This window comes from Ischnura elegans, chromosome X, assembly GCF_921293095.1.
Source record: "Ischnura elegans chromosome X, ioIscEleg1.1, whole genome shotgun sequence".
Taxonomy (NCBI): Eukaryota; Metazoa; Arthropoda; class Insecta; order Odonata; family Coenagrionidae; genus Ischnura; species Ischnura elegans.
The window spans coordinates 42,539,588-42,555,582 of NC_060259.1; the positions used below are offsets into that span (position 1 = coordinate 42,539,588).

The 15,995-nt window shown below is 38.3% G+C and overlaps 1 protein-coding gene across 2 annotated transcripts in view; it reads left to right on the plus strand.

Moving 5' to 3' along the window:
• LOC124171473 (protein lin-54 homolog) overlaps nucleotides 1-5,530 on the plus strand; it is a 42,530-nt gene extending 37,000 nt beyond the window's left edge. For both annotated transcript variants that reach the window (XM_046550649.1, XM_046550650.1), the window contains one exon: nucleotides 4,029-5,530. In XM_046550649.1, the coding sequence (XP_046406605.1) occupies nucleotides 4,029-4,218 (190 nt within the window). In that variant the 3' untranslated portion in view covers nucleotides 4,219-5,530. The remainder of the gene's footprint in view (nucleotides 1-4,028) is intronic.
• Nucleotides 5,531-15,995: the final 10,465 nt, after the last annotated feature.

Below are 15,995 nucleotides of genomic sequence, written 5' to 3' on the forward strand. Positions count from 1 at the left end.
TCCTACATGTATTGTTTTAATTGATTCTGAAAGACAATGGAAGATGCTTTCTTTCGCTTCAATTTCATTTCTCCAGGACTGTTGACGGATCTGCAATAAAACTTCAAATTTTGTAATGTAGATTTCTTCATAAAATAGTAGAGTAATTTTGATGATTTGAGCACACGGCAACTTAAACGCGAATTTTTTTAAAGCACTTCCATGACAAGGTACGGCCATGAAATTCACGTGAGTGATGCCTTATTAGTGCGCCAATGCACCGCTACATGGAGAACACGGAATGTGCAATCTAAACGTTAGTAACAGTCGAAAATTCATGGTTCCACTAAAGCTAGAGAGCTGGAATGTTTGTTGTGGGTGGGCAAACCGATGTTATGCAGGAAAACCTCTCAAAAACTCCGGTAGCTCCCTGGAAGACCCCCGAGAAAAATAAAATTTTGTAATAAGTCGCCAATTTTTGGTTCTTTTTCGCACATTTCTACTGCAATACCCCCTATGACTCATCCCTAGGGAATTCGTGTGGACAATAGCGAATGCAGTCAGTACACACATAAGAACCCCCAGTAACCCCCTGAACCTCCTTTGAAAAATTAAAATAGGCCAACGAGCTGCCTTCTTGAGTACTATGTGTCTATATTCCGCTGCATTTTTCTACCCCTTGCACTCATTGCTGCTGAATGCATGACTGACATGGATGATAGGTGGTAGTATGCAATGCTTGGTGAGGAGTGAAAACCGTGGCGGCGAAATTGCCCCATAACGAGGAGTCGTGCGCGCGGGGGGGTTCAGGTAACCCTTGGGCAGCAAAGCCGCCGCCCTCTTATGAGGAATGGTGAAGCCGTTCCGAGAATCAGAGGGGTAGCCGCAGGGGGGCACATAACCCCCTGGGCGGTGAAGCCACCCCAAAATGAGGAACGGTGCTGAGTGGCATAGCGGTCCACAATACGAAGGTTTGGCAAGTTGCAGCGCAGCCGCGGGTGGTGACTCACAACTCCAATCGATCCGTTGACCGATGTGGATGGCGCAGCTGTCAGGTGGGGGTGCGTTTGTTAGGGGCGAAGCCCCCTACCGAGCGAGCACAGCGCGACAAGTCCCACCTTATATATACAACCGCATGTGTAACCACTCACTCACTCATGCATACAAATTCCAAACCACTTCCAGAAGAGCTGAAATTTGGTATAGAGGTGGAAGACCAGAAATGATCTGGAGAAAAATTCCGAAAACTCGAAAAAGTCAATTAGTTTTGAGATATATCGACTTGAATTAATGTGGGACTTAAACTTTTTTCCTTTTATTACGTATTTGTAAAGGTCTCAGTAAGATGAAATTCCTTTGACAAAAAATAGAATTTTTGGTTGATTATTTGGTGTGGTTGTCATTGTAATATTTTGATAAATGTTATTTTTTATGATTTTTCAAAAATTTCCAATGCTTCTCTTAAAAAACCCACACGTTGTTGGACATGATATGTAGCATGAATCCATTGTTGTCCAAGTAAACAAAATATAATATTTAATTTCCGCGGCAACAGTAATAATACTGGCGACTGCTTATTTCGAATGGATAATTGTATCGATCACAAATTCATTTATGTTAACTGGATTATTTAGCTTAAAAAATTATGTTTTTAAGTATCCTAATATTAACTCTCGATATGAGTTTCACTCCCATAACCGTTCAAATGACATAAAATGAAAACCAAGGCTGGCACAAAGGCATAAATATAACCAAATACTTATATTACCGACCAGGTAATACTCTGAAAATATCGAACAGCTACGTTCAATTGCATGGGATAAAGCTGCAATTATCGATATGAATTAATAACGATATACCTTCTTAAGTAATGAGTACTATCCATTATAATTTATATGTGCATTAGGTATGTTACTGTCCCAAAATTTCATATAGTTTTCATTTTCCCAAATATAACACTTTAGTTTCTAAAAGCATCCATTGAGCATACACTTGTATCGATCATAACCTCCACTGTTACCATTGGATTCCTTTACTTTAACTTTAACTTGATATAATACCTTATTTATAATTTTCAGTAAGAGTTTCAGTCTCGCACATTATTTAATAAAAAGTTATTAGAGAACAATCGAATTAAAGGAAAATCCGTTTGACTTTGCCAGCAGGAAAACAGGTGACAAGGAATTCCTATAATTACCAAATGACCTTCATAAAATTTTGTTTTTCTCACTCAAATAGTCTCGTGGAGAAGGATTTGAGATTTTTCTCCTTCAGTGTAATTATATACAGGCATCCCCCAAGTTACGTAAGAGATGCGTTCCGGTAGACTCTGCGTAAGTCGATATTTACGTAAGTCAAACATTAGCGTTAGTGCCTCAGAGATTTCGATCGGTGCGGTGAAATTCTCAGCGGAGAAATGCGCGGTAAATTCTCGGTGAAGTTTCATTCAGTACACTGCGATATTCGTGAACTCTTCCGCATATTCTTACGTTATTAGATACAAAATCAATAAACATTAATATAGTCTGAGAGTTGCATCTCGAGCTTTGCCAATCAAAATGCGTAATATTATTCCCCGAGTTCACCGATCGCATGGATTCAGGAAAGTACTGTATCTTAACGCTAAATTACTAAACTGAATACTTAAATTGATTCATTATGTTACACTGCGATCTAAGGGCCCATAGAATGCATTGTCTACCTACCTTTAATCATTATATCTTCTGCCTTTTATATATTACGTTGATTGATGAATCTGGTGGTTTCACTGTCACAGTTAATACACGTAGGAGGGGTGTCGAGGATTACGAGCAAATAACACACAAAAAATACCAGTAAATCACTATATTCTTAGATACATTCGCACGCACATGCGCTCAATCTTTCACGCACGCAAACATCCTTTCATTCTCTCATATCTCAATAAAATAACGTGAAAATATTATCATTTGAAAATTTATGTCGCTGGAAACATTAGAGTATTTCCAATGCAGGAAGCTAATTAAAAGTTAGCTTTTAATTCAGCCAACTCAGTCATTAACGTGCAACAAAGTTAGTGGGGAAAAGCTTTCGATGACGCAATATTCATTTACATTTGCACACAATATGAGAGAACGAGAAAATGTAGCTTGATAAAATCTTTGCAAAATACAACAAGTATGCAATTAATATCGTGCGTCAACTTTTTCTTCGCTTATTCGCAGCGTTCATTGCTAACCCTCAAAATTTCAATGCCGTTACATGGGTACTAACGGTACTAACCAATTATTTTCCGCAATGAAGATTTCTGCTCGAACTTCATTTTATTTTAATTCCACAGATAGAAATGTCCAAACTTAATAATACAATTTTTAAATATTTGAAAGTTGTAGTTCGGTCGGGTGTGCATGCTATATAACAAGCTGTATGGTACAGGAGTGAGCACAACCACTTCCATCGCTAGAACGGCAAATTTTCACGTTGATTGCTGATTTGGGATTTACAAGCAATTTTTTACAGAAATGAATGAAAATTCCATCGAGGAATGACAAAAATGGGTCACTTTGTTATGTTTAGCACGCAAAAAACTCGATAACTATTCGATATTTTTTCTACCATAGGTTGTACGAGCGAATATCTACTTCTTCGCGCTCGCATTCGAAAATTAACGTAATCACTTGAAATACGGTTATCACTTACGTAAGTACCGACTTACGTAAGTCGAGACATACGTAACTCAGGGGATGCCTGTATGTTTTTGGACGTTTGGTTATAAATTGAATATAAATATTGAGTACAGTTAATGTTTCCGTAACTTTATTTATAGACTTCAGGGCTTACAAGATTGGCTGTACTAAAGATTCAAATTCAATTCCTGAACAAACCTCGAGAAAGATACATACATAATTCGTATATAAGCATAAAAGTGGTTGAGAATAATATGTTATGCATTAAAAAAATAGTGTTTTTGGGATCAGGATATGATTTCCCCTGCCCAATTGATTATCAGTATGATGATTCTTCCCTTAGTAAGCACTTGAGGGTAATGAACATTCATCTTTTTTTTTCAGAAAACCAAGGTCACTGATGACAACGGCTGTGATAGAAGCTACTGTTCAGTGCATGCTCGCACAAGCAATGGATGCTCACCGTCGCTTTGGTCATGCATCACTTGCTCGTGTTGAACAGTCAATTGTCAGGGAATTTGGAAAGTGTCTTGTGAGAATAGTGGAAAGTGCAGAGGGAGCTGATAGTAGATAGTGTTCAGATGCTGGCAGACAGTCATTTAGATGAAGTTAGATAAGGTAGCCCATGGAAAAAGATTTTGTGATGTTTTCTGAGTGATATCTGTTTATAATTCAAGCTTTTATTCAAATCAGGAATTTTGAGAATATAATGAAGATGGGGAGGAAGTCAGAGGCTTGTTGAAGATAAGTATTTGATCCTAGCATTATTTTTAAAAGAACGTTAAATCTCTATCAGTTACATAACATGCCAAGGTTCCAAATTTTAATATTTGACACACCTATAGTCTCTCTCATGTTGAGTGAATTCATCGTCAATGATCATCCCATTCAAGGAAATTGGTTGGCATAGAAGTCCATTGTAATTGTATGGTGCAGGCTTAAGGTTTTTGTGCCACCAAAAAATCCATTTAGATAATTTGTGAAATATTAGGGAGCATTTTTATATGTACTTTTATGGGGTACACTGTTGGAATGAAATGGTGGATTATCGATCGTGTATAGACCAATGGCAATTACTTGATGAATTGTTTCTTTATTAGCTATAGGGAGCATTTGGACTGAAAATGTAGGCATGTGAATGCATAGTCAAGGCTTCCTTCTGACTCAAGGTATTTCTTTATGAACTGAAAATATTTGGCCAAAGCTCTATTACTTTTGAAATGTTATTTATTTTATCTGAATTCTGTATGATATTTGTTGGATATTTTTATCCAGCTACTTTATTTAATGTTGCCTTATTGAAGTGCTACACTCACGGTACCGTGAATGTAACATTTATTTGTTATTGACTAGGAAAATGTTTAATGCTTATTTTTTATTTATTCATGAATTAAGGTTGCAGTGAAGGGAATTTTTAAAATTTGAGACCAAGTGGTTTTTGGAATAAGGCTAAAAAAAAAAGGTTTTTAATATCCTTCATGTGCAATGAACTTATATCGTTTGTTTTTTTTTTAATTTAATTTTATTTGAAAGATTGATTTTAAGTAAATTATTGAAAATATTAGTGCATCATGTCAGCATGGAAGCTGTAAAATGGAGCAGAAGAGAATTGATGCAATTCTAAAACATTCTCAAATTTCAGTCTGTTATGTCCTAAGTCAGACGTTTGGTGAAAATGAATCCACAAGTGTTCTTATTGCACCGGGATTAAACATTCCAGGAAAATCTATTTGCCCAATCCTGATAAAATATATTTTGGATAAAGTTAGGTATCATTTTGCTCCTTCTGTATTTTAACTAACATACTTCAATTTTTCAACAATTTTTAATTGTTTCTTTAGGATTCTACATCCACAAAAGTACATAAATAAATTTTTGAAGCCTTAAATTTCATAGTGGCCTTGGATTAGGTCGGGTAACCATAATGCTTATCCATCCATCAGGCCTCGGAAAATTGCTGTCATCATAGGTGAATGTTCAAATTCATTATCAAGTTAACAGCAATAAACCCCGGTTATGTTTGGCTGTGTCATTAGGCATTAAATCTGTGCATGCATTTTCATATTTATACATATTGTTGTGCAGTGCATGCAGCCCAGAAACTGGAAAATTTTAGCATTTTCCTTCCTCAAAAATTAGTAACTAATCCCATTTTGCTGCCTCACAAATTTGTTATTGACAGGTAGAAAGAGAGTGAAGGCTATCAAATTACAAATTCTGGTTACAAAAGTAAAGGAAAATATTGAGCTCGAAAATATATGTACTATTGGATTATTAGCCTTGAAGTATCTACAGTGGAACCTCGTTAAAGCGAGTACGGGATATAGCGACACCCCCGCTATTACGAGAGATAGCCGATGCACCGTCAATTGACCCTATAATAAGCGTGTTAATAAATTCGTTTTTACGAGACCCTTTCGGTGTTGGCTCTCGCCATAGCGAGGGTTTCACCGCCGGAAGACTTTCATGAAGACTCCTTAACCTCTGTAATTGCTAGCGATCTGTTAGAAATGAAGTTAATGGAGTGCTCAGTTTCAAATTTATGTGGTAAACTGTCGTTCGATAAATATAATGATTGATGAAACAATGCTTTGCATGATTTTTATTCAGTGGGGCGCTTATAAATTGTTTGAATAGTTAGTCGTTATTTGAGTAAGGAAATTTAGTGATGCAAAAAACATCGCCTTTCGCCTGGATTTATGCTTACGTTTATCGGATAGATGTTTATCTGTCGCCGCACCACTCCTGTTCCTGTATATCTGTTCGCAACAGGTATATTGGCTATTATTTGCTCCACCTCCGGTAAAGCGACAATTCGCTATAGCGAGTGTTTATTAGTGCACCGTGGGGTGTCGTTATATCGAGGTTGCACTGTATATTCAAGCTGTACAAAAATATTAGCATACTGTAGGATGAAGTATGAACGAGGCATACTTTTCCTGAAGATAGAGTATGTTAATTTGTGTTATTCAGCTTTGAGTTGATAACCAGCTACCATTAACATACTGCCCTGCACATGTTGTGCTTCATGCCTCAGTATCATGTGTATATGTTCTACCTCACCTTATCTTAAATAGTTTTTATTCTCTTTCTTCATCCTCTATTGATCTACTCCTGTCTTAATCGGCCTCATCTTACCATAGTGCTATCCTTTTTCTTTCTAGAACAGAATCTTTTAATGCCTATATGGTTCCCTCCCTTTGTCCATGTATATCATCTTCTGTGTGCTTTTCATCATCTTAATGTGTTTACATGCATTTATCTCAAGAAGCTTAAATTTTTTCCCATGTGCCTCTGTTAGTGTACATTTATTTGTGTTCCTCTGAATAACCTTATTTGATACTTGATTTTGGCCATCAAGGTTTGATGGCTAATATTAATTGGTGGGATCCAATATGAATGGAGGGCATAAAACTAGTATCAATTGAAAGAATCAGTTTTCATCAGTCTATCACTGCCATTTTGTAACTAGCTGTAAATTTTCTATTTTTTAACCATGCAGAAGAGTAAGGGAAATTTTTTTTCGATTGCTCTGAGTATGTTCCCAATGCCAATCAGCTAATAAGAGTGGAGCTTATCTGTGGAAACCCTAGACAATGTCAGGTTCTGGCATTGGTAATTGTGTTGGTTCAAGGATTAACGAGAGTGGTATTGTGGGTTTCAGAGGAGGTAAAACTACAAAAACATTTGTGAAAATTACAAGTCTGCCGTTTCATTCAAAGTTAGCACACTAGGGGAAAGATATGTCTAGCAATTTCAATACTTTCCCTAGCTTCAGTTAAATAATATTTGTGAATGTAGAGAAAAATTTGGCTGTAAAATCATTTTTGCTTCCACTTTCTACAATAGGTTTTGCAAAATAAGATGTATAGACTTTCTTATTTACATTTCTTGTATAGTCTTTGATCATGAGTTAGAAATTATTCACTTTTTCCGATCATCATTCGCCAATTTGTTGCACCACATTTTTTCCTAAAACCATTAGCATGAACTAAAACGAGTGAATATATTAATTCAGGGGAAGTGAGCAATGAGGACTCTTGCTCAGCATGGAAGCTCACTGCTACAAAGCATACTCTCAGCCTCCCTTAGCAAAAAATTAAGCTTTTGAATCGTTCAATAGTGGGTGCTTAGCCAAGAATTAGCCACAAGCCCAAATTCCACGGGTGCAACATTCTGTCCATCAAATGGGACTTGAAGCTTCTTGGCATATTCCATTAAGAGGTGGTGAGTGTCATTGCCAGGGATATTTCTCAGGATTTCAACTGAAAATTAGCTCCTTACCTTTTCTGTCCGGATTGTCAGCATCTGATGGGGTTGGAATGCTGGGAAGCATTTATTGGCACTGTTCACTGGGAAAACCTGATGCCATTTTTAAGGTACTGCCAGGTTTCTCTATGCCCTTCATTCAATTCCTGTCCTTGCATATTATGTCGAATTGATTTGCTGCAATAATTTACACCTCTAACTGAAGAGCGAAAGATTCCAGTCTGGGTTTTGGGATATTAGCATCATATTCGCTATGGAAAACCACCGTAGACATGTCTACAGTGGGTGCCTTGGTACCAGCTGTGACATATCTTTACCGCCTCCACCACATCTGCTAACTTCACTCTTCTAATATATTCTACCCAACACACTCAAGGGTAACAATCCTGGCCAGCCAATTATGTCTTCTTTCAATTTTCCAATGAATGCATCATTCTTCGTTGACCATTAAGGCCGTTTTACATGGGACACGGAATTGCACAGGTTAGAGCTGCATTAATTTCTGAAATGGCATGGAATTGCGCGAATGAATGAATGAAACTAGAACGGACTATTTTGGCATCTCATGTCCACGCATTCCCGCATGTGTTCTGGCAATTCACTGCTTTACACGATGCAATTTTGCCTGCACCTTCATATACACATCAGATTGTCCAAGTACGTGCTGCGTGTGAAATGGTCTTTATGTTCAGTCTTCTGTACAATCCCTACTGCCTTTCATAAACGTACATATGATTTTCTTAATTGCCTTCTTCCTGCTTCTCTTCCCATTGACATTTTAATGGCCACCATCAATGTAACATCTTTATATTCTATAAACCTCACTCCTTCTATTTATACACCTTATGGTGAAGGCCTTGCCTCCCTTCAGCACTTTCTTGGCAATCAACCTACACCTCGCCACTGACTTTTTAGTTGATCTCTTTCTCCTCATCCTTACAAAAACGTCCTTTCTTTTGATGATAAACACTATCTACTGGTCAAAGGCTGTCGCATGGGAAGCAGATTCAGCCCTTCATATGAAAATTTATTTCTTGGCCTTCTCAAAGCTTTCCTATCTTCCTACCCACTTGGACCCTTTCTCAGGCTTTGCTTCTTTGATGACATTTCCCTTCTCTGGCCTTGTGGAGTGGACTCATTAAACTCTTTAATTACAGCACTGAAGGACTTCTCCACTGAAACAACATATCTAGATGTTTCAGTTTCCCTTGAAAAATCCAAAATTCAGCACTTCAGTCCATATTACTCCCACTAATAAGCAATACTTGCATTATACTACCTGTCACACACTAAACAAGTCCTTCATTGCTCTCTTCCCATTTGAGGCCAAAGAATCTGTAATAACCTGGAATCCCTGGGAAATTTTCTAAAATATCGACACGTCTTTTTTTTTTGACGAGGAGATTTTGTCTACCTTCAACAAAAGAAAATTCACCAAAAACTCACCCCTAACAAAAATCCCACAGACCTCTCACTTGAGGCTTCCTACTTCCCTGGCATGCAGTAATTTTAAAAGAACAACCTCACTAATACAAACATATTCCTTAATTACCCATCCTTAGTCTTTTGACATCTACTAAATACTTCATCCATCCTTAACACCACCGAACCAAAACTTTATCTACCCCACACTGTGATAATGGTAGTGTGCCTGTGTTATTCTCATAACCCAATCACTTCCAAAAAACTTTCTCGAATTTCCATTTCACTCTCATATCGCCCACCTACACAACTAATTATGTAGTATACGTTGTTTTAAGTAATGCTTGTCCAGCCTTTTACATTGATTTAATGACCAACTTCACTCCACCTTCAGGTTAGCAGCCATTGAGCCTCCTGCAATCCTTCCCCCCAATCTGCCTCACTTTCCGTCCCCACCCATGCTTTTTCCCACTATTTAGATTTTAATGAATATTTCTGCCTTGGAATACTTGCCTCCCTCCCACTCTCCGCCTCATCACTGGAATTGAAAACCTCGGACTAGTTGCTCAAATGGCTGCACCAACCATTCAATCCTCCTGGTCTTATTAGGGCTCACTAATTTCTATCACCCTTTCTTCCTTCCCCTCCCTCCCTCATCTCACCCCTGCCCACCCTCTCCCTCCTACTTTCTCATCCTTACCACCTCTGCCTCCTTTCAGTCCCCTACTGTGTCCTTCCCAATGAAGAACGAGGAACAGTCAAATATTCGAAACTTCATGTCCACTAATATTGTTCGTGTATTCACAAATTAACTCCTTTGTGTAAATTTACCTTGTAACCACACCTTAATGATGCATGCAACTCTCTGCCTTAGTGTACTGTTATCTATTTTTTACCTTTCTGTCTCCTAGAAATTCCAATACCGTGCAACTACTTCCATGGCGGTATCTTACTCAATCCCAATCGATAGGAGAGGCGAATTGTGCTACTATCTTGATTTGTGATCCAGAGCACTTTCATTGCCTCCATCTTTAAATATGTATGTTGACATCTGATGGACATAATCACTTTATTCTATATAGTTGTTGTGCCAGTATGAATCCGAGGCCTGATGAATGACTAAAGTCCATTGAAGCTGGTGAAGTGCAATATGCCAATTGGTATAATATCAACATTTATATTGAAATAGTACTTTAATAGTGTATGCTCTGACAGATTCACCCCAGTTTTAGCTGCATTAGCTTTAGGATTTAAGTATAATTTTCTATATTTAAAATTCTAAAATAAATTAATTCTTAGTTTTCAGTTTGAACTTTCCCTTTAAGTAAATACATAATTTGGACTCTAAAAGTATCAATGGATCTTACATAGTAACACAGTAAAATGTAAAAAAGCATTTCTTATGATTGTATGAATGTAATAAATATATGAATTACTCCAATGTTATTTGTATTGGTACCTACATTGATATTTTTCTATGAATCGTTGTTAAAATGTTAAATAATCAATGGACCAGTATTTGTCCAACTCAGTTCACTAATGTATTACATGCATACTAAGATCCTTGTAAAAGATATTTTAAATATTGTAGTTGATGAGGTCTGAAATGCACCTTTTTTCAACTTTGGAGGAATTTTTGACATGAATAGAATTTTCTTCTTTACCTTACCATGGAGTCATCCTTAACCCAAGTGTAATGTGATGCTTCATTGTGAAAATATCTTTATCAATGTCAGAGGCAGGCATATTCAGGTAAGTTTGCATGTAAGGCATTGAATGATTATTTGAAAGCCACTGAATTTCTTTCATTACTTGGAACTTAAATGCGTAACATGCGCAATTCCTATTAGGGCTGCAAATCTGGAAAATATTCTGCTTGTTTTTATTCAAGAGAGCAGCCCAGAAGTGAGGTCATATTTGAGGGCAAGTAATTCTAGTTTTGAGAAGTGATTTTTTTATGTAATGCTGAGTTTCAATTTTTCTGGCATGTTAAGTTAATTAAGGAGATTGACTTGATTCTTCTATCATGGTCCTAGAATCAGAATTTCCAGTGGTGAAAATTTGATTCAGCTGGACCTACTGAAAACCATGGACTTCTGAGCAATGGTGCTCCCATTGATCACATATACTTTGGTATCAAAAACCTCACAGAACTTAACACTAGATTTCCAACCCAAGAGAGGTAACTCCTTAATTTACGGGCATTGGAGTTGGCAAGGCCTAATCCCTCACCTTCCAACTATAGGGTTTTGCATTCAAATCATTCGTCGATGGGATTATCACCTCCCTGAGTATGTATTTCTGTGGCTGTCCACTGTTATTTGTAGGAGAATATGTCTTACTTTGCGAGGTTAAAGAAGTCACCGATAAATGGGAAAATTTCCACATTCCTTTAAGTTTGAGGTAAAATCTATGTATTCTAAGCATAAAGCAAATATTTGTAACTTAGTAATTGATTTTATCCTGTTAGGAATATTATTCTATGAAATCAACCATTACACTTCAGTGTCTTTTTCAAGTATCTTTGCATGATATTGATCACAGTCGGCACTGAGAAAATTGCTATGTATTTCCCATTCCTACACTGTAATTTCTTTTAGGTAGAAGTTCCAATGTATTTGTTGTCCTTAAGTTAGCTGTGCATTGAATACATATATGTAGGTGTTTCATAATTTGTTTTTCAAAGCAAAAGACAACTTTATGGTGAGACAATGTCCTCACTTAATCCCCTCAGCCACATATGACAAGTACGTTTGTGCATAATGCGATGCATTGAAATAGTCAATAAAGTTAACTGATTCAGTAATGCTTGATTTTTTATAATCTGAGTCACTCAGCGATTCAACCCATAGGTTTGCATAAGGGGGCCAGCTTCTTTTCCTAGACCACCTTGCAATAGGGTGGTTTCCTATTTTTTTTAATTACATGAATTGAAAAATTATTATTCCTGGAGTACATAATTCACGCTTTTAGATTTTTGAATTACAATTTCTATTATTCACGATTAAATGAAAAGTGAATATTTTCAAGCGTGCGAAAACGTGACGGCTAAGTATGAATGCAGGGAAAAGCCTGTGAGACGTCATTCTGGTTCCAGCTGCCGCCGTGAGAGGCCACCTTGGTGCGAGACTATGAGTACCGATACGATGCAGGCTGGTAGCAGGTATCAAAGTATCCTGCTAGCAGGTAGCGCTTGGCTTAAATAAGGATTATTAATACCCTATCAAACGAAGGAAACTTTCCGGCCATAGGCAATTTTAGTAGGTGATTATTAAGAAATGTTTCCCTGAGCTCTCTGCCCCATGCATGCATTGGTAATCTCAGATGATGTAAACTTCTTATTACTCATATAGAATCTAGGTCCCTGTGACGTCATGTGGAGTGGCATCGCATGGGTGCCAATCTAGCCTTTTTCAAATGAGGTTAAAATTGACCATTAACCCTCCAGCTGAGCATCCCGCGATTTCCACGTGCACGCGCCACCAGTAAATTTTGAGCATCCCGTGATTTTTTCGTGCAGCCTGCTTCTTGAGCTTATGTCTATGCGCATCCCGCTATTTTACCGTGCAGTGTTTTCCTGTACATAGGAGGTAATCGTGAGCACGTAGTTTTTTATTTTGGCACTATGTGGCATATGTCGTCACTTTTTCTCAGTTTGATTTCATGGCAGTTTTCCGTGCCGCCTACTCGCAATGGGACTCACTGTGTTTTCATAACTTTTTCCTGAGATTATCATATTTACACAAATTTTTATTCATTTTTCTAACTTTACCAATCCATTGTATTTTTCAGCGCAAGTATAATTTACATAACAGCTTATAATGACTCAAATCAAATTTTATTCGTTGAAAGTTATGCTTTCCACGTGTCCTTTAGACAGTACCTATTGTTATTTCTATTTTACCTAGTTTCTGTATTCCACTTTGAATAATGTCTTCGGAATCTGAAGATGAAGACAACTCTCCAGGAATGCAGATAGTGGATTCAGATGAGGAATCACTTGATCTGGAAAGTGGAAGTGAAGACGATTTAATAGTTTGGACGAAGAGGATGAAGACAGTGACGACGAAGATGTTCCTTGCAGGGAATGGTGTAAATTGGATATGAAAAGGATTCCGCCAGCACCTCCAAGGTTTCCCTTCTGTGAAAAATCAGGAATTACTGCAAATATTGCCCCTAATGCTAAGCCTTTGCAGTACTTTGAGTTATTCTTTGATGATGTTTTACTAGAGATAGTTGTTAGGGAGACCAATTCATATGCTAATCAGTGCATCATGAATAGTAGAGCCAAGAAAAGGTCTCGACATAAGAAATGGACTCCAGTCATAGTGAAGAAGATGAGATTGTTCTTTGCCATTATGATGCTGCAAGGCATTATCAAAATGCCACGCCAGGAATGGTCTTGTTCCTAATGAAAAATATTGCATACTCCAGTTTTTTCTGAGTTGATGACTGTGGATCGATATATCTTGCTTCAGAGGTATATTCATTTTACCAATAATGATAGCTTCAAGAAAGACCAGCATCCAAATCCAAAACTCTGGAAGTTTTATGAGGTTATGGAGAATTTGAGGAAACTTTTCCATAAATAATATATTCCAGATCAGACTCTCAGCATAGTCGAGTGGATCATCGAGTCGGCACCCAAACCACCTAGATTACATGGTCTACCCAAGATCCATAAGCAAGGTGTCCCTCTACAACCAATAGTGAGTGCAATAGACTCTCCCTCTCATAAACTTGCAAAATACTTGGCCCAGCAACTCGTACCGTTCTCCAGTCAGACGTCTACGCATGTAAAGAACTCCGCTCACTTCATTGAGATTATAAAAAAGGCCAAAATAAGCAAGGATGATTTTTTAGTGAGTTTCGATGTAGTGTCTCTCTTCACAAACATCCCAATTGGTGAAGCCGTAGAGATTATCAAGACATTCACAAGTGACGGCCTCCCAGAAGACATCCCAAAGATGGTGGAATTTTGCCTGAGAAACTTCACGTGGAACGGAAAATTCTACAGGCACACAAATGGTGCTGCAATGGGGTCCCCACTCTCCCCGGTAATCGCCAATCTTTTCATGGAAGATTTTGAACGGAAAGCCCTGCAGTCCTTCAACAAAAAGCCAAAACTCTTTGTGAGGTATGTGGATGACACATTTGTGATATGGCCCCACGGAAAAGATGAACTCCAGAAGTTCTTGCACCACCTGAACGTACAAAATGCTGCCATAACATTTACCATGGAGATGGAAACGGACAATCGCCTACCTTTTCTAGACGTACTGGTCGAGAAGAAAGGAGATGGGACTTTGGGACACTCCGTTTTTCGTAAAAATACCCACACGGACCGATATCTCCATGCAGACTCCCATCACCACCCACAACAGAAATTCGGAGTAATTAAAACATTATTCCACCGAGCATGCTCCATCTCAGACGCTGCCTCCATCGAAAAAGAAAAACGGCATTTAATGGAAACTTTCCAGATGAACGGCTTCCGGCGAGAAAACATCTTGAAGATTTTCCACAAAATGGAACGTAAGCAGTCGCGGATGGCCCCAAAAAGGACTAATGAAGAGAGCACTACTACAGAAAAGGCGAGGGCACACGCTATCCTACCTTACGTCGCCGGTACCACGGAAAAGATCGCGAGAGCTCTCCAGAAACACAACATCATGACCAGATTCAAATGCGTCACCAAGATGTCGAATAACCTCGTCAACACGAAAGACCACCACCCTAATGACATCTGTGGAGGAGTATATCAAATTAAATGCAGCTGCGGTGAGTCCTACATCGGCCAAACATCACGAGCACTGAAATGCCGAGTCCAAGAGCACAAAAGGGCAGTAAAAAATAGACATTTCACCCAGTCAGCGGTGGTGGAACACCAATGGAGTGGACCGACACACAATATTGATTTTGACAACGCCTCTCTTCTGAGCAAAGAAGGCCGCTACTACCAAAGAATAATCAGGGAGGCAATTGAAATCGCCAAAACGACAAAGAACTTCAACCGTGAAGACGGCTACAATCTCGCCAGCGCGTGGAAAAGGGTCTTCAAAGATCCTGACCAATCAGGGCACACCTCGAGAAAAAAGGCGGCAAACGGGGTGTATATAAGATGAACAAATTTCTGCATCAACACTTCAGTGGACCTGAGGAAGCCAACTGGAACGTTGGCGAAATATCGTCCTACAAATGGATAAACGCGGAAGAATACCCGGAAAAACCAGCAGAATTCATCATAATCTCCGCGGAAGCCTACTTGAAAAGTATGGAATTCATTCGTTCTATTTAAAAAAGCATTAAAAACAAAAAATGTTGACTTTGTAGAGTAAAGACTTTTACTAATTGAACAATCTATTGACGAATATGCAGATCCCAATTTCAAGTCGCCGAAAGGGAGGCCCAGCTATACCCCATCACCTCTGAGGCTTACTGGCAGAAATTTTGCCAGTCATATTCCTCCCAACCCCATCAAAAAGGAACCCAGAAGGCAGTGTGCTGCTCCAAAAGAAATGAAAATGGGAAGAGAAAACGGAAAGAAACAAGAATCTCTGGTGCAAAGAGTGTGAAGTTGGACTATGCCTGGAGCCATGTTTCAAAATATATCATACACAGAGAGAATATTGTATTTTTTTGGTATTTAAAAAAAAATCA